The following is a 20,414-nucleotide window of genomic DNA, read 5'->3' as shown; positions in this document are numbered from 1 at the left end:
GTGGAACTGCTGTTTTATGCAGCCTTGGTGAACTTATGGAGATGGTACACACTGCTGCTACTGAGTGTCGTTGGTAGAGCGAATAAATGCTGTTGAATTTGACACCAATCAAATAACCTGCTTGGTCCAGGATGGTGTTCATCTGTTTGCTTATTGTTAGAGCTGAGCTCATCCAGAAAAGTAGGGAGTATTCCACCGTACTTTTGATTTCTGCCTTGTAGATAGTGGATAAGCTTTGAGGAGTCAGGAGGTGAGTTAAATGCTGCAATATTCCTAGCCTCTGGCCTGCTCTCATAGCCAAAGTATTTGTATAGTGAGTCCAGTTCAGTTTCTGTTGAGAGTGGGAGATCCCATGATAGTTAACGTCATCAAATGTCTAGTGTTACAACATTGGTTGGTGTTTAAACTGTCTCCTATAATAGGTGTCATTGCCTGGCTAAACATTGCAGCGTAAATCTGGATATTGACTCCAATCCGGGAAGATTTTTCCATTTGAATCCCAGGATCTCCAGTTCTGCTAGGGCACTTGGTTGGCCTTGATGTCAAGGGCTGGCAGTCTTACCTCAGTTCTGGAATTCAGCTCTTTTGTCCAAGTTTAAACCAAGGCTGTACTGAGGTCAGGAGCTGAGTGGTCCTGGTGGTACCCAAACTGGGCATCACCGAGCAGGTTATTGCTGAGCAGGCGCTACTTGATAGCATTATTGATGGCACTTTCCATCATTTCACTGAGAGTAGACTGATGGGGCAGTAATTGACAGGTTGGACTTGTTCTGTTTTTTTGGTGCATACTTGGGCAATTTTCCACATTGTTGTAACTGTACTGGAAGAGATTAGATTAGATTACTTACAGTGTGGAAACAGGCCCTTCGGCGCAACAAGTCCACACCGACCCGCCGAAGCGCAACCCACCCATACCCCTACATATACCCCTTACCTAACATACGGGCAATTTAGCATGGCCAATTCACCTGACCCACACATCTTTGTGACTGTGGGAGGAAACCGGAGCACCCGGAGGAAACCCACGCAGACACGGGGAGAACGTGCAAACTCCACACAGTCAGTCGCCTGAGGCGGGAATTGAACCCAGGTCCCTGGCGCTGTGAGGCAACAGTGCTAACCACTGTGCCACCGTGCCGCCTTGGCTAGGGGAACAGAAAGTTCTGGAGCACAAGTCTTCAGTACTATTGCTGGAAGGGCCCATAGCCTTTGCATTATCAAGTGCCACCAATCGTTTCTTGATATCACATCGAGTGAATTGAATTGGCTGAATACTGATATCTGTGATGCTGGGGACCACTGTAAGAAACCAAAATGGATCATTCACTTGCCCTTCTGACTGAAGGTTGCTGTGAATGCTTCAGCCTTGGATTTTGTATTGAGGTGCAGGCTCTCCCATCACTGAGGATGGGGATATTTGTGAAGCTGTCTCCTCCAGCGAGTTGTTTGATTGCCCATTACTTTTCATGGCTGGATGTGGCAGGACTGCTGATCCGTTGGTTGTGGGATTTCTTAGCGCTATCTATCACTTGCTGTTTATGTTATTTGACATGCAAGTAATCCTGTTTCTGATTGGCTTCACTTGGTTGATATCTCATCTTCAGGTATGCCTGGTGCTGCTCCTGGCATGCTGTCCTGCACGCTCCATTGAACTAGGGTTGATTCCTTGACTTGATGGTAACGGTTGAGTGGGGAATTTGCTGGGCCATGAGGTTACAGATTGTGCTAGAGTACAATTCTACTGCTGTTGATGGCTCACAGCATCTCATTGAACCACAGTCTTGAGTTGCTAGATCTGTTCAAAGTCTGTCCCACTAAGCATGGTTATAGTGCCACACTACACGATGCATCAATGTGTCAGTGAAATTCCCCACAAGGACGGTATGGTGGTCACTTACAACAGTAATGTCATGGACAGATGCCTCTGTAGATGGCAGATTGGTAAAGATGAGATCAAATATGTTTCTCTATTATGTTGGTTCCCCCACCACCTGCTGCAGATCCAGTCAAGCAGTTTTGTCCTTCAGGACCCAAACAGCTCGAGCAGTAATGCTGTTGCCAAGTCACTCTTGGTGGTGGACTTTAAAATCCCCCATCCACACATATTTTATGTTCTTACCACCCTCAGTGTTTCTTCCAAGTGTTGATCCACATGAAGGGTTATGATTCAAGTAGGATGGTATGTGGAAATCAGCTGGAAGTTTCCTTGTCCAGGTTTAACCTGAAGCATTGGGACATCATGGTGTCTAGAGTCAATATTAAGGACTCCCAGGGCAACTCCTTCCCAACTTTATAACATTGCCTCCATCTCTGCTGGTGGGACTGGGCACACCCAGCAATGGTGATGGTCTATGATGTTATCCATAAAGTGCGATTCCACATGAACGTCTATATCAGTTGTTGCTTGACTCATCTGTGAGACAGCTCTCAGTGATTTTGGCATGAGCCCCCAGATTTGAATCTGGTTCCCACGACATTGCCTGAGTTTCTGGATTAAAAGTCTTGCAACGATACCATGAGACCATCGCCCTCCCAGGGTCGGCAGGTAGAAGAAAAGGATGGCAGGGGTGGTCTTATGTGGCCCATAAAGGAGTTACTCCTTACCTATTATTGTCTTTGAGCAATGAATGTTGCTTGGTTTCACTCTTGGAGCCAGCCTCCACCCACCATCGGATAATTGTGATGGGAAGTAGATGGAATGGGTATTCATTGCCTCATTTGGCTCACGGGCAGGTAGGTGACCTCTATCTTGTGTAAAATCATGTGAGAATCACTAATAGCAGCCCTAGTAACTTGCCCCATCTCCTGCCTGCAGGCCCGGTTCCAAGGTAAGCGTACAATTCAGCACCGAGTTGCTAAAAAGCAGAACTTGAGGAATAGAATTACAGATTAATTTCCATCCTCTCTCTGATGGAAACACTGACTTGTATTTGGCTGGAGCCCCACCAACCTCTACCTTATCCAGAATCCATCATGTGTGAGTCTAAATAATAAATGTTATCAGCTTTTTGGCTTTTCTGATGAAGGGCTTATGCTCGAAACGTCAACCCCCCCTGCTCCTTGTACGCTGCCTGACCTGCTATGCTTTTTCCAAAGCCCCGTTTTTTTGGCTTGTGGCACCTGGTGCACCAAGCCTATTACCAACTCAATTACATTCAGCTGGCACAGCACAATGGGAAATGCAGGGTTACAGCAATGGGGTGGGTCTGCTTTGGAGGGGCTGTGTGGACTCAATGGGCCGAATGGCCTGCTTCCACACTCTAGGGGCTCTATAATTCTACAATAAGTGAAAGGATAGAAAGTATACTTTTCTTGTCTGACCAGACCGTGATCCTATCTTGTCAACACTGGGATAACTCCAAGAAAAGGACAAGAACGCCGAGTCAATTTCTAATTGTAATAAAGCTGGAGTGTCACAGGGGGCAGTGGTCAACTGGGATCAGGAATTCCTGATGAAGGGTTTATGCCCAAAACATCAATTCTACTGCTCCTTGCCTGACCTGCTGTGCTTTTCCAGTGCCACACCTTTCAACTGGGATTGGAGGTCAATCAAGAATGAAGGAGAGCCAGTAAATAGAGTGATTGGTCTGGGAAGAAGTGTAATGTCAGAGGACTGTGATCAGGAACAGGGAAGGTTTGCTCCCCTGAAGAAGAGTGTCAGCAGAATTCGGGGTCCTGCCAGCTATCAGCCAGCAATGGTCCATAGGCTTTTAGGGAGGACTCCAAATTGTTGTGTATATTTAAAGTGCACACCGTGACCCGCATCAGTGCCTCTGAGGGACACATGCTGGGCTCCATAAGGAGCCTTTTCTTCTCAGTCCTGCTGCTACCAGCTGCCTGCTGGCAACCCAACTTCAAAAAATGGCAAGAAAGTTAGCTCAGTTGTTGCTAAATAGTTGAACCCTAGCCACCCTTCCACCCCCCCACCCCCACCCTGACAAGTCCAGTGGTTGGTTGAGGTGAAGGAATTCTAGTTGTGTTTGAATCATGATATAAAAGCCCCTTAGGACTGTGGTAAAGAATATGGTCCTCAGACTGGATGGGGATATACTTAGCATCATCAACTTAGATGAGTCAGCATAGCCAGTAATGCCTACAACCTTCCAGACTCACTTTCTGCAAGATAGAACTGAGAATCTATTTCCTGAATCATTGAAGAGTAAAATAACACAATTTCAAGTTGCTGAATGCCACTGTGAAATTTTGATATTTCTAAAACATTTACTGGGGTCTGAATCTTTTCTAATATCTTAGTGTTCTCATATGGTCCATTGCATAAAATAAAATCCGTGAACTGTGTAGGACCGAACTATAGAGAGAAGAAATGTTTGATAACCTGTGTGTGCCTGGTTAGTTATTGTTGGTTAAAGACATCATTCTGACCTATCCATTGACCTCAATACATCTTGAATATGAAGAGGAAAGAACAATTAGCTTGGGCTTTTCTCTTAAGGACAGAACTGGGTTTGATTCTGGTGCACACACGAACTTCACTCCTAACTCTCCATGCCAATTCTCTTCATCTAGGGTCACAGATGATAAGTAGTTACTCAAGGCTTTATGTATAATATGCCATGACTTATTCAAGAAGGATAATCACACTCACTGTTCCACAAACCATCACAAAAATGCATAATACCCCAAACAGACCATCAAAATGGCCAATTTGTCTGAGTGACTGCTACTCCGGGTAACAGCAACTCATACCACAGATTTTTTCAATAACGGTGAACAAAAAAATCCCTATTTCTTGTATCACAGTTAAGTTGAACAAGATCAGTGAAAAGAAAGGATTAGAAAACAAAAGATAAATGACTTAACACACATACCATGGGGGGGGGAATCTGACAGATAAGATAGACTAAATTGCAAAGAACAAAAGTCCAAATCACTGGATAGAAAACCACCTTTCTCACAGTCCCTTTAATTTTCGCAAGGACGATATACTGTTATCTATAGCGGTGCTTTAATTTGATCACTGATCAGGAGAACTCAAGATCTTTCTTCTATGAATTGTTTCTTTTAAACTCTCTTGATTTTTCAGTCTCTTCCCAGCATGTAGGGAGTGGGAGGAGCAGATTCAGGAGGGAATAAGTGGGTGGATGCTTTCTGACTGCAGGCTATGCAAGTCTCTGCCACTTTCTGCTGCTGTTAGAACTTATAGTCTGCTGTTCAACCCCTCACAGAATTTCCTTCAATTGGAAGATTCTCAGCGTTGCTTCGGCTCAAAGTCTTCCTTTACTTCTTCCAAAAAGCAGTAATGAGTTGCACAGCTCACCATCTTGATTTCCAAGTGGCAAAACATTCCAGGTATTGCACTTATAGCAGTATTACTTGGGGAGGTGATGGTGTAGAGGTAATGTTACCGGATTAATGATCCAGAGTTCAGATGAGGTTTTAGCAATACAGGAAAATGCTGGTAATTACCTAAACACCATCGCCCAGCAAGCTTTATATTCTAAAGTAAACATTGTATGTTTAGGTGTATAACTGATTTTATATTTACCACTTCCTCATCTCCTCACAAATCTCTGGCATCACAAATTCAGATAGTCTGGAGGTTACAACATTCTTCCAGAACATCTTCCCTTCAAACCGGTAATGTTGATAGGTATGTGAATCGAGGTTTGTTGACCTTGATTCTGTTTGTCTACAAATGATTTCTCCAATGGACAATCGTGGAAAATAGGAACAGGAGTAGACCCTTCAAGCCTGGTCTGCCATTCAATGTGATCAGGGCTGATCATCCAAATCAGTACCCTGTTTATAGTTTTCCCCCAAAGCTTTTTATCCCTTTAATCCTAAAAACTATATCTGCATCTTTCTTGAAAGTCATCATGTTTTGGCCTTGATAGTTTCCTGTGGCAGGTAATTCCACAGCTCACCACCCTCTGGGTGAAGAAATTTCTCCTCATCTCACTCCTAAAAGGCCTAGCCCTTATCCTTCAATTGTCACCTGTGGTTATAGAATTTCCAGACATTGAGAACATCCTTCCTGCATCTGCCCTGTCCAACCATTTTAAGATTTTAAGGGTTTCTATGAAATTCTACCCCTTCAATTCTTCTGACCTCCAGTGAATATAGGCCTAACTGATCCAATCCAGTCTTTTCCCATATTTCAGTCCTGCCATCCTAAGAATCAGTCTGGTGAACATTCTTTGTACTCCCACAATAACCATAACATCTTCCTGAGACAAGGAGACCAACACAATGCTCACCAAGACCCTGCATAATTGCAGTAAGACATCCATACTCAGTAAGACATCCATACTCCTGTACCTGAATCCTTTCCCTATGAAGGTCAATATGCCATTTACCATCCTCACTGCCATTTACACCTGCATGCTTACTTTCAGTGAATGGTGTACAAGAAAAGCTAGGTCTCATTGCACCTCCCCTGTTCCCAATCTATCACCATTCACATCACAATTAACCTACTATCAAAGTGGATAACTTCACATTTATCCACATTATACTGCATTTGCTGTGTATATTAAAGAGTAAATGCTCTTTACTTCAATTTGGTGTTCAGATTGGATTTCTTTATTCACCCTCTGCTGATGTCTTCCTGGTGAACTGGATGTTTTCACATGCTCAATCATGGGAGGAGAATAGCTGGTTACTTAACATTGTCACATTATCACTGAAAGACATGATTCTTCTTTGACAGATGAAGGACTGAATGTTGCCCTAGAGCTTGTACTAGAATAGTTTTTAAAGTCCTTACTGGGATTTACTGCAGAACCTAACTCCAATTTAAACAATGATTCCCATTTGAAACGATGTTTCACTCAGAATTGCGATTTTCAGAAATTCAATTGCAACTTTCAGCAAGTACATCCTAAACTTGTTCAGTTTGAGGTTTAATATTTAATTTTGATACAATTCTATATGTTTAGAACTAATTTGTTTTCTCCCTAAATGTCCAATGTTGTGTTATGTTTTGTCCATCTTAGACATTCAATCTTTATTGCAGTATTCTTCCTCTTGTTTTTCCTTTTTGATGTGTTTATTTATTCTTTTTTTCCCAAAAAACCTGCAACATCACAACGTTGTTTATACTCTGATGAACGTTAAACTTTTATTCATGAATAAGATCAATGTTGCTTCTCTGTGTTCAGGGTTTTATCCTTGTGCTGTACAGAAATGCTATCAGATTAACCTGCTACCTACTTTAAATCAGTATTATAATAATGTATTATTTGCTTCCAATAAGGGCACTAAACTTTCTATTTTAAATACTGAACTAATCTTTAAATCTGTGACACAGCAATCTATATCCCCGTGCTCTGTGTGGGTTTTTCTGATCAAAGTGATGATTTCTCACCGTCGCTGGTTGAAATGGAGATTTCCCTGCCTTCTATAACCTAGATGGAAGATTCTCAATTATTCGAGGGCAAAATCAGCACTTGCTGGCTTTCATTTTCTAGTACCCATTGCATGCCCCGTCAAATAAACTTCTGAGGCTATGGCCTTAATAAATCTTCCCACCAAACCTACAGTTTAAATTACAGATCCCCCAATTGTGCCACAGACTTAATGTTCTTCCAACTATCTTCTTCTGTCAGCCTCCGTCCTCGAAATCTTTTAAATTGCCCTTTTGTCACCTTCTCACAGCTCTGTGATTCCTGATGCTGTGGCCTGGCTTCTAATTAAACCTATGACCCTTGTCTCTGCCATCATAGCCATGCCTCCTGGTGCCCATTTGTGATAGCAGCAATGCTCACTGTGAACAGCAAATGCTCCTTCTTTACTTGTGCCCTTGCCAACCTGGTATTTTGTGCCATTATTTTAAAGATTTTCCCCTTCCCCGCAAAGAAAACTCTACTCCTGGAGGTCTGAAACAGCTGTTTCCCTGCTGATCCTCAAACAGGAATATAAGCTATAGATTCTGCTTCTCGAAAGACTCTAATTGCTAAGTGTGTTGGTTTTTACTCTCATAATAGCTCATATAATCTTTTCTGTGCCTCTTACCAGCTCCATTAACCCACTGATTTGAATATGCTCCACAATTAAGCATTCGTAGCTCTCTGGAATATCAGAGCAACCATATACAAGTACACAGATGCCCTCAATTTAATATTAGGGACCTTCATTCTTTCGAGATTACTGGGAGGGTAACGAAGACTGAAACAACAGTGACCAGAAAGCCCCTAATATCTGTACCGCTACATGCTGACTGTGCTACTAAACACACAGCCAATTAATCAGAAATGGATAAAAACATTGACTGCAGATGCTGGAAACCAGATTCTGGATTAGTGGTGCTGGAAGAGCACAGCAGTTCAGGCAGCATCCAAGGAGCAGTAAAATCGACATTTCGAGCAAACGCCCTTCATCAGGAATAAAGGCAGAGAGCCTGAAGCGTGGAGAGATAAGCTAGACGAGGGTGGGGGTGGGGAGAAAGTAGCATAGAGTACAATAAGTGAGTGGGGGAGGGGATGAAGGTGATAGGTCGGGGGCAGGGGGAGGGTGGAGTGGATAGGTGGAAAAGAAGATAGGCAGGCAGGACAGTGCTGAGCTGGAAGTTTGGAACTAGGGTGAGGTGGGGGAAGGGGAAATGAGGAAACTGTTGAAGTCCACATTGATGTCCTGGGGTTGAAGTGTTCCGAGGCGGAAGATGAGGCGTTCTTCCTCCAGGCGTGTGGTGGTGAGGGAGCAACGGTGAAGGAGGCCCAGGACCTCCATGTCCTCAGCAGAGTGGGAGGGGGAGTTGAAATGTTGGGCCACGGGGCAGTGTGGTTGATTGGTGCAGGTGTCCCGGAGATGTTCCCTGAAGCACTCTGCTAGGAGGCGTCCAGTCTCCCCAATGTAGAGGAGACCGCATCGGGAGCAACGGATACAATAAATGATATTAGTGGGCATGCAGGTAAAACTTTGATGGATGTGGAAGGCTCCTTTAGGGCCTTGGATGGAGGTGAGGGAGGAGGTGTGGGCACAGGTTTTGCAGTTCCTGCAGTGGCAGGAGAAGGTGCCAGGATGGGATGATGGGTTGTAGGGGGGCGTGGACCTGACCAGGTAGTCACGGAGGGAGCGGTCTTTGCGGAAGGCGGAAAGGGGCGGGGTGGGAAATATATCCCCCGTGGTGGGGTATTTTTGGAGGTGGCCGAAATGTCGGCGGATGATTTGGTTTATGCAAAGGTTGGTAGGGTGGAAGGTGAGCACCAGGGGCGTACTGTCCTTGTTACGGTTGGAGGGGTGGGGTCTGAGGGTGGAGGTGTGGAATGTGGACAAGATGCGTTGGAGGGCATCTTTAACCGGGTGGGAATGGAAATTGCGGTCTCTAAAGGAGGAGGCCATCTGGTGTGTTCTGTGGTGGAACTGATTCTCCTGGGAGCAGATACGGCAAAGGCGGAGGAATTGGGAATACGGGATGGCCTTTTTGCAAGAGCTCGGGTGGGAAGAGGTGTAATCCAGGTAGCTGTGGGAGTCGGTGGGTTTGTAAAAAATGTCAGTGTCAAGTCGGTCGTCATTAATGGAGCTGGAGAGGTCCAGGAAGGGGCGGGAGGTGTCAGTGATGGTCCAGGTAAATTTAAGGTCAGGGTGGAATGTGTTGGTGCAGTTGATGAATTGCTCAACCTCCTCGCGGGGGCACGAGGTGGTGCCAATGCAGTCATCAATGTAGCGGAGGAAGAGGTGGGGAGTGGTGCCGGTGTAGTTACGGAAGATCAACTGTTCTACGTAGTCAAGAAAGAGACAGGCGTAGCTGGGGCCCATACCCCTTTGGTCTGGAGGAAGTGGGAGGTTTCGAAGGAAAAATTGTTAAGAGTGAAGACCAGTTCAGCCAAACGAATGAGAATGTCGGTGGAAGGGTACCGTTGGGGACGTTGGGAGAGGTAAAAACGGAGGGCTTGGAGGCCCTGATCATGGCGGATGGAGGTATAGAGGGATTGGATATCCATGGTGAAGATGAGGCATTGGGGGCCGGGAAAACGGAAGTCTTGGAGGAGGTGGAGGGAGTTGGTGGTGTCTCGAACGTACGTGGGGAGTTCCTGGACTAGGGGGCTAGGACAGTGTCGAGGTAGGTCGAGGTGAGTTCAGTGGGGCAGGAGCATGCTGAGACAATGGGTCGGCCAGGGTGGTCAGGCTTGTGGATATTGGGAAGGAGGTAGAACCGGGCAGTGCGGGGTTACCAGACTATGAGGTTGGAAGCTGTGCATGGGAGATCTCCTGAGGTGATGAGGTTCTGTATGATCTGGGAGATGATGGTTTGGTGATTGGGGGTGGGGTCAAGGTCGAGGGGGCAGTAGGAAGAGGTGTCCTTGAGTTGGCATTTGGCTTCAGTGGTGTAGAGGTCAGTGCGCCAGACTACCACTGCGCCCCCCCCTTATCTGCTGGCTTGATGGTGAGGTTGCGATTGGAGCAGAGGGATTTAAGGGCTGTGCTTTGTGCAGCTGTCCGTGGTCAGGTCCACGCCCCCCTACAACACACCCTCCCATCCTGGCACCTTGCCCTGCCACCGCAGGAACTGCAAAACCTGCGCCCACACCTCCTCCCTCACCTCCATCCAAGGCCCTAAAGGAGCCTTCCACATCTATCAAAGTTTTACCTGCACATCCACTAATATCATTTATTGTATCCGTTGCTCCCGATGCGGTCTCCTCTACATTGGAGAGACTGGACGCCCCTTAGCAGAGCACTTTAGGGGACATCTCCGGGACACCTGCACCAATCAACCACACCGCCCTGTGGCCCAACATTTCAACTCCCCTTCCCAAGGACATGGAGGTCCTGGGCCTCTTTCACTGCCGCTCCCTCACCACCACATGCCTGGAGGAAGAACGCCTCATCTTCCGCCTCAGAACACTTCAACCCCAGGGCATCAATGTGGACTTCAACAGTTTCCTCATTTCCCCTTCCCCCACCTCACCCTAGTTCCAAACTTCCAGTTCAGCACTGTCCCCATGACCTGTACTACCTGCCTATCTTCTTTTCCACCTATCCACTCCAACCTCCTCCCTGACCTATCACCTTCATCCCCTCCCCCACTCACCTATTGTACTCTATGCTACTTTCTCCCCACCCCCACCCTCCTCTAGCTTATCTCTCCACCCTTCCGGCTCTCTGCCTGTATTCCTGATGAAGGGCTTTTGCCCGAAACGTCGATTTTACTGCTTCTCGGATGCTGCCTGAACTGCTGTGCTCTTCCAGCACCACTAATCCAGATAATTAATCAGAAATGCATGACATTGCTTTTAGCTGGCAGTCAAATGGAAATCAGTCCTGTTTCATTTCCTCCTCAATTTTCTTTCCTACATGACAACAATGATGAGGGCAGAGTTCCTTTGAATTTACAATACGGTCAGATAACTTTGGGAATAAAAAGTCAGCCTGTGCAACTGTATCATTAGTCAAAGGCCCCCTGTTGGAAAACGTGTGTGTGGATGTCAGGGTGAATAGATATTTTTACCCAACCTGTGCTGACATGTTATGGCACACCTCTGGAGCTGCTGGGACTTAAAGCCAGGCCTTGGATTGAGTCCTGCTGTAGCACACAAAGTACCTTTAGATAAACATTTGGCAACACTGAATATCTAATCTTCCACGTGAAGGAGGTTCCCACATCTTCTACACGTCACTCATTGCAAAGCCATAAGTACCCATGTAAATAACAACAAGCATTGGCATCTTTTAAAAGAAAGAAAGGTGAAAGTTTGAGAATAAAAATCGTTAGCTAATTAATTTAGGAAGGATATCCTCCATAATGTGCACAAATACACTAAATCAGGAACAGAATTGAAAGAATATATTCATATATTTACAGCGTTTCAGAACAGGAGAAGGTGAGGACTGCAGATGCTGGAGATCAGAGTCGAGAGTGTGGCGCTGGAAAAGCACAGCAGGTCAGGCAGCAATCTGAGGAGCAGGAGATGAAGGGCTGGTGCTCAAAACGTCATGCTCCTCGGATGCTGCCTGACCTGCTGTGCTTTTCCAACACCCCACTCTCAACTGTGTTTCATAATAGCCAACCTCAAATACATTGTTACGGTTATAGGCAGGAAAATAAAAAAAATACATGTCTGCATAATGTTTTTGTGCGAAAGATAGTATAGTAAATTTTAAAATTGCACAACCACAAAAAATATATCTTTACCTCGTAAAGTGTGATAATACCAAATGTTTCTATTGGCTCCTTCCACTGTAGATATATCTTCTCCTCGAAGGTGCTTCCTTGAACTGAGTCTATGGGGATTGCACCAGGCACTAATGGGGAGACATAAAAAATAGTCAGAGAAAGAATAACAGTTTTTCTCTATCCTCATGACAGGGACACAGCAGCTTCATGTCCCTAATGGCATGTAATGGTGTGTAACATCCACTCATTGTGACTGGCAGCTCAACCTAAAGAGTATACTTTTATGACCTTAGCATCCACGGGACACTTAATAGCATTGCAGGTAACCGAGCAAGTTCAGATACAAGCCTTAACAAAGGGAAGGCATTACCATAGCCCTGACTGACTAACTCACAACTGACAATCACAGGAGAATTATGATCCAATTCCTCAGGCTAGATAAAAGTCAATTTACTCTGTGCTTCTCCTTAGAAACGTTCGATAGATTTTAGACATAAACATTTTTAGATTTCCTTTTCCCTTAAGAAATGATCTTTCTCTTGCTTTCTAAGCTGGAGGAAATAGATGTACTTATTGAAAGCCAGTGCATTGTCACTTCTTTGATGCAGTTAGATATGGACCGATTGCAGAAGTCAGTTTAATTGATGCCGTATCGTACTGTAGACTTGTTAGCCAAGTGAAAACTCATGGGATTAAAGGATCATAGAGTCATAGAGATGTACAGCATGGAAACAGACCCTTCAGTCCAATCCATCCATGCCGACCAGATATCCCAACCCAATCAAGTCCCATCTGCCAGCACCCGGCCCATATCCCTCCAAACCTTTCCCATTCATATAGACATCCAAATGCCTCTTAAATGTTGCAATTGTACCAGCCTGCACCACATCCTCCGGCAGCTCATTCCATACATGAACCACCCTCTGCGTGAAAAAGTTGCCCCTTAGGTCTCTTTTATATCTTTCCCCTTTCACCCTAAACCTATGCCCTCTAGTTCTGGACTCCCCAACCCCAGGGAAAAGACTTTGACTATTTACCCTATCCATGCCCCTCATAATTTTGTAAACCTCTATAAGGTCACCCCCAGACTTCAACGCTCCAGGGAAAACAGCCCCAGCCTGTTCAGCCTCTCCCTGTAGCTCAAATCCTCCAACCCTGACAACATCTTTGTAAATCTTTTCTGAACCCTTTCAAGTTTCACAACATCTTTCCGATAGGAAGGAGCTCAGAATTGCATGCAATATTCCAACAGTAGCCTAACCAATGTCCTGTACAGCCACAACATGACCTCCCAACTCCTGTACTCGATACTCTGAACAATAAAGGAAAGAATATCAAATGCCTTCTTCACTATCCTATATACCTGCGACTCCACTTTCAAGGACCTATGAACCTGCACTCCAAGGTGTCTTTGTTCAGCAACACTCCCTAGGACCTTACCATTATATCTGAATTAAACTCCATCTGCCATTTCTCAGCCCATTGGCCCATCTGGTCAAGATCCTGTTGTAATCTGAGGTAACCCTCTTCGCTGTCCACTACACCTCCAATTTTGGTGTCATCTGCATACTTACTAACTGTACCTCTTATGCTCGCATTCAAATCATTTATGTAAATGACAAAAAGTAGAGGGCCCAGCACCGATCCTTGTGGCACTCCACTGGTCACAGGCCTCCAGTCTGAAAAACAACCCTCCACCAGTGGTAGGAAGGTTAGAAAATTGGCCGAGGGGCAGGAACAGAGAATAATATTGAATGAATTATTTGTTTTCAGACGAGAGGGATATATACAGTGCTGTCCCTCGAGATTGGGACCGAGACAGCTATTCTTTTTGAGATATAATTCATGGTCTACACCTGGATTAAAAGGGAAAATTAACTATATTTATAGATGATATGCAACTTGGGGATGTGTCAAGCAATCAGGAAGTCAAAGACTTCAAGAGGATGTCGAAAAAACTGGTGAAATGAGCAGATACATGGCAAAATAAATTTAATGCAGAGAACTACAAAGTGACACTTTTTGGTAGTGTCATGCCAAGTACAAAGATATTGGGTGATGACCTTTCAGCCAACAAGTTTAAAAACTGATCACGAGCAAGCTATTAAAAATGGCTGCTGCAAATCCTACGACCTTTGGCATTTGTGTTATAGACAGTACCAGATGTCAAGCTAATATGAAAAAATTAAATATGAACTTTCCCAGCTACCTGGAGAATTCACACATCTCTTTGTTTAAGGATGGATCAAGTCAACAGAACTGGAGAATTTTTAGGTTGCCTTACATTCTGTTTCATTCTGAACTAAAGAGAATGTCGAAACTCAATTTATGGTTGATGGAAGGGACTGGACATTGTTAACCTTCCATTCTATCATGTTGGAATTTCTCAACCAAACTGGGCTGTGCTAACCTCGAAGCTGTTAAACCAGAATACAGAATATTGGAATCAATATAAAACCTATATTTGGAAAGGACTTTCAGCTTATGAAGTGACACAAGATGAGGCAGCCATGTCTTCGCACGCTTTTCGAAAGCAAACTAAAAGCTATTAGAAAGCCGTTCCATCAAAAGCCATTATCAGAAAGCTAGACCACTATCCATGAGTGAGCAAGCAGTTAATGTAATTAAGAAAGAGTGAGATCCCAACAGAGAGAGGAATTTGCCTAAAATATATTGACTTCAAGTTTAACTGAGAACCAACTCTCTGAACATTTCACTAATAAAAACCATACAACCTCTCTATGACTATCACTTATATTAAAATATCAAAATCCTCCAAGATACTTCAGGCCTGCTATGTCGAAGACCTAAATACGTAGATCAGAGAATGAGATTATTATAGATATGTTCTAATCACACTTGCATAGTTTTACTAAAACCTCCCTATGCAACAGGATGTTATTACATAGCTCTGGTGGGATTTGAACACATAAGAACACTGGTATAAGATAATGACAATCTATAAAAATGCATTACCTTCACCTGCTGCATTGCAAAATATCTAATAAGGTTTTGTTTGGCAACTGATTGGCCATTAACACTACGCTGTAAGATTTGGAGGACACGGGCTACTGCTATAAAGCCAGAGGAGCTGAATATTATTTAAATGGAGAAAGATCACAGAAGGCTACAGAACAATGGTTTATTTAATAGGACATGGGCTTTGCTAACCGGGCTTTTCACCCAGCGAAACTCAAGGAATGCAACACATTTCCGAGTCAGTATTAAATATTGGCCTTCATTTCAAAGGGAATGTGAATAAAAGTAGGGAAGTTTTGCTAAATATATTCAAGCCACTAATTGGACCACAGCTGGAATGTAGTGAACACTTTTTGGCCCTTATCTAAGGAAATATATATGAGCATTTGAGGCAACCAAGAGGAGGTTCCCCAGGCTGATACCATGTATGGAGGGACTGTGTTCTGAGGAGAAGTTGAGTAGATTACATCTGTACAATTTGATTGGACGAGAGGCTATCTTATTAAAACCTACAGGATTCTTAGGGGGACTCAACAGTGTAGGTGTAAAAAGATTGTCTCCCTTTGTGGGAAAATCAAGGAACAGAAGGCATAATCTCAGAATAAATCAGAGATAAGAAGGAATTTATTCTCTCAGAGGATTGTGAGTCTTTTACAGCAGAGTTCAGTCGAGGCTGGGTGGTTAAGCATATTCAAGGCTGAGATCAACAGGTTTTTAATCAATAAGGAAATCAAGGGTTATTGGAAAAGACAAGAAAAGGCAAGAGTTGAGAATGATCAGATCTGCCATGGTCTCACTGAATAGAGAAGCAGACTTGATGGGCTGAGTAACCTACTTCTGTCCCTGTATATTTGGCCTAATGGTCGAAATAAAATAGAATGGAATGTTGCTGGTGATGAAGGGCTTCTAGTAAGTTGAAGATGGAAGGAGCTGCATTCTCCCTGAACATTAAGACATATGGCGGATAAGTTCAAAATCATGGATAATTTTGACGAAGTAAATAAAGAGAAATCATTCTTAGTGGTAGAATTTTATGAATCCATTTGTCACAGTGTTAAGGTGAAGAACAATACACCAGTGGTAACATAGAGAAATGCTTTCCAAATGGAAGGTTATTGTGATCTGGAATGCATTGCTAAAAAGGCTGATGGGTGCAGAATCAGGTTCCAGGGGGAACTGACCAAGTACTTGAAAAGATCAACCTTGCAGTGCTGTGGGGAAAAAGTGAGGGAGTGAATCAAGTTGGAAAACTCTATGGAGGAGCCGGCAAAAGCATGATGGGCCCAATGGTCTCCTTCTGTGTTGAATCATTCAATGATTCAAATGTAAATTGAATTGGTGAAAGCTCATAGCAGAAGGGAGCTCCTGCTAAAAGCTGATGCTCTCAGCCTACAAAGAATTACTCAAGTTGAAATATTTGCTTTAAGTTTCATTTCTCCTGAGTGAGGAAATGGGAGGAGATGACTGGTAGTTTTATAAGACCTTGAGCCAGCCCATTTAGTATCCCAAAAGATAAGTTGTGGCATAGGGGAAATGTCACCGGGCTGATAATCTTGAGCTGAGGCTAATGATCTGGGAGCTGGTGGTCTGCATGTGTTCTGGGTGAAAAGCAATTGGTTGTGGAGGATATATAGGCGGAAATAGCGGTCAAGGTAACTTCAAGACAAATGGCCCTTAGCTGCAAATATATATAGAAAGCCTGTAATCATTCAATTATGGGACGTGAAACAGAATCCTCTGGGATTACCACAATAATCGGACCATTTCCAGGGGGAAGCGCACAGGGACAGGCTGTCTAGTATGGAGCATCAGAAAAAGTAGCTGATGATGAGAAAGTATGATTTTCATCTCTCCCATTATATCAAACTACACAAAGAAAGCTGTCAAAACATCAGTGAATAGTGAAGTCTGAATATTAGCTGAGGGCCAAAAACAGCTAACTTATTAAGTGCCTTTCTACAGAAGTCAATTTAAGGCAACTATCAGGGAAGGTTCTATTGAGAGCATAAACTTTAGAAATTATTCAGCCGCATCTGTCAGCCCCCTAAAAGAGGGGGGAGTCTGAAACCCCACCCCCTCACCTCAGGGACCTGTCCAATATACTCCTGCTCAGGACATTGGGTCTTACCACAGAAAGGAACAGGACCCAGTTTTGTTAGGTCTAATACATATGTCACAGAAGGCAGAATGGTCTGCTGTGGTTGAGACTCCATCATCCTAATGAAATATTTAACAGGCAGGAAGCAGTCCCTGCTTTCACAGATCCAGCAGAAGTCCACTTGCTGAGGCCGACCTTGAGAGTTGTGCAAATGGTGCACACCTGGTATTCCAGGCCAGGACTGTGGTCAGGTCAGGAATTATTTTTAAATTAGTGTTCTTTAGAAGTTCCATTTGAGAATGGAGACACCAAATCCTTATATGAGCCGATAAACTGTGTCAGACTTTTCTCCCCTTAGGGAGCAGTGAGCTCCTTGGTTCTACCCCAGTGCTTTTGACTCCCAATGAAAAGCTTCTTCAATGACCATGAAATTTGAATTTGTGAGACCATGCAATCTGACATGGCCATCAAGGTAATAGAACCCTCCCCTCAGGCATACAATTGGTGCCTTCAGTGATTTATTTCTGTATTTCATAGAGAGCCATAGAGTCTTACAGCACGGTAACAGATCATTCGGTCCAACTAGTTCATGCCAACCACGTTCACAAATTAAACTAGTCCCACTTGCCTGCATTTGGCCCATATTTCTCCAAACCTTTCCTTAATGTGTCTAGGCTCTGTAGGTTTGTCTAACCCAGTTAGGCTCATCCTGCCAACCACTCAACACCCTCATCTCATGAAGTTCAAATGTGTATTTCCCATTTGAATTGGTATTTTTGCAACATGTCCTGATGTGTGCAAGTTGAAAAGATTTGACAAAATGTGCCTTTATTCAGCAACACTCAAGTCTTATCCTTAAATTAAATAGCACAGAAGGAGGCCATTTGGCCCATTATGTCTGTGCCAGTTCTTTCAAACATGTATTCCATTAATCTCAAAGCCCTTTCTTGCCTGATTTCCCAAGATCGCTATGCATTTTTTGTAATTTTCAAGCATTTTCCTAACATTCGATTGAAAGTTACTGTTGAGTCCATTTCCACCAGATCTTTATTTCACCTCAGAAATTGCCTATAAATTTTGAACAGGTTAGTATTTTAGTTTAAAAAAATCACAAAAGTCACAGTTGTGACATTCATTCAATAATAACAATGCACAAACATAACAGAACAGTTGCTGTCAAATTGGACCCACAAAGCTGGTATGAATGCAATGCCCCCTGCTGCCAGGGGTCAGTAGAGCTAATGACAAGCAGATGGTTATTAGGAGCAGGAGTGTAGGCTGTCTTTTGTGGAATACCCTGCTGCTCTGACATGGCTATCCTAATATACTGCAGGCTAAGACAACCTGGGTAGAAATTATTTATACAGAAGTAAAATTAAAAGTCCACATCTTTGCACCAGCTGAAGAATATACTCCAGAATTACATTCTAACTCACCTTTCAAATTGTCAACAAAAATATCTTCAGTACTATATGAAAACCTCAAGAGACCCATGAAAATTATCCTATATCCTGCTTAATGCAGTCACATTGTATGAAGTATCTATAATGATAAGACAACTAAACAATACGAGACTGTTAATGTCATGGATTTATAGGCCATTAGCTTTATAAATTGCACAGATTTTACACACAGATTAGTACTTATACTTGTTAGATATTTATCCTCTGTTTTCTTCTTCTGTTACAAATTGCCCTCCACTTAATTTCTGCCTCATTTCCAAAGATTCTGACTGAAGCTGGAATGGTTTAACAGCTGGTTGCTACTGACACTGGTAAGTCAGTGCCATGGCTACCTTTTCTTGTCAGCTTCCCCTACCATTTCCTCAGTTCCTTCTAATTAAATTTAATCTGTGGTGCAATATGATCCAGCAGAACAATTTTCCTCAACCAGGTGACTATTATTCATATTTGAACCGGGACTAGTTGAACCTTTGAACCCTAATCAATTCCTTTCTTCATGTTAACATAAGATGCTGAAGAGCAAATCAGAGCATTGCCTTTGCTGTCCTTGCCCATATTAACCAATTGTCCACAGAACTGAACTTGTAACATATCTGGTCATATAATTTAGTGACCTTAATCCTGCACCCATCCACTCCCAGTCCTTCAATTCCCACTTACATTCCTGATGCACTTCTCATCATGTCTTCATACTCCCTCATAACTTAAACCCCCCACCATCATTTCCCCTATCAAGGATTCCTACATAGGGCCAACTAATCCACACCGACCCTCTGAAGAGTATCCCACCCAGACCCATTCCCCTACCCTATTACACTGCATTTCCCCTGACTAATGCAAAGCCTGAACACTACTTACAATTTCGTATGGCCATTTAACCTAACCTGTACATCTTTGGACTGTGGGATGAAACCGGAAGACCCAGAGGAAACCCACACAGACACGGGGAGAACGTGCTAACTTCACACAGACAGTCGCCCGAGGCTGGAATCAAACGCGGATCCCTGGTGCTGTGAGGCAGTTTTGCCACCACCATTCGGGGCGGCACGGTGGCACAGTGGTTAGCACTGCTGCCTCACAGCACCAGGGACCCGGGTTCAATTCCCGCCTCGGGCGACTGTCTGTGTGGAGTTTGCACATTCTCCCCGTGTCTGCGTGGGTTTCCTCCGGGTGCTCCGGTTTCCTCCCACAGTCACAAAGATGTGCGGTTCAGGTGAATTGGCCATGCTAAATTGCCCGTAGTGTTAGGTAGGGGGTAAATGTATGGGTATGGGTATGGGTGGGTTGCGCTTCGGCGGGTCGGTGTGGACTTGTTGGGCCGAAGGGCCTGTTTCCACACTGTAAGTAATCTAAATCTAATCAATATGTCCTCTCATTCTCCCTCATGTTCTCAATGCCTTCATTATGTTCTCCATCTATACTCCATACCCACCTACCCAGTATCCACAATAAGCAAACCTCAGGATATCTTTGAAATGAACATTAAGAAATCAACTTCTATCAATTTATTTTAATTCAGGTCAAAACACTCTCCTTCAAAAAGAGATCAAATTTCCACAACTGATCAAATAGCTGACAAACAAATAATGACCAAAATTAAGACAATTAATTCCTTAGTGACGTTTTAAAAATGTCAGGCACATGCCAACACAGCACTCTGCTGGGATAAGTGTTTCCTGGATCTCTGAAATTCAGCCAAGCATTCATAATGATCAATTGTCATAATAAAGACAATGAAATCTATTGAAATTGTAAAAGCATATCACTTTTTATTAAAAAGGTACACCAGCTTGTCTGT

At 43.7% G+C, this 20,414-nt stretch overlaps 1 protein-coding gene across 5 annotated transcripts in view; it reads right to left on the bottom strand.

The window, feature by feature from the left end:
• LOC132815087 (receptor-type tyrosine-protein phosphatase mu-like) overlaps positions 1-20,414 on the bottom strand; it is an 888,844-nt gene that overhangs the window by 353,319 nt on the left and 515,111 nt on the right. For all 5 annotated transcript variants that reach the window (XM_060823829.1, XM_060823832.1, XM_060823830.1 and 2 more), the window contains exon 9: positions 12,095-12,204. In XM_060823829.1, coding sequence (XP_060679812.1) covers positions 12,095-12,204 — 110 coding nt within the window. The remainder of the gene's footprint in view (positions 1-12,094; positions 12,205-20,414) is intronic.

This window comes from Hemiscyllium ocellatum, chromosome 4 (assembly GCF_020745735.1).
Source record: "Hemiscyllium ocellatum isolate sHemOce1 chromosome 4, sHemOce1.pat.X.cur, whole genome shotgun sequence".
NCBI classification, from domain to species: domain Eukaryota; kingdom Metazoa; phylum Chordata; class Chondrichthyes; order Orectolobiformes; family Hemiscylliidae; genus Hemiscyllium; species Hemiscyllium ocellatum.
Note: the sequence above shows the minus strand (reverse complement) of the source record. Positions and strands in the feature narration are given on the sequence as shown.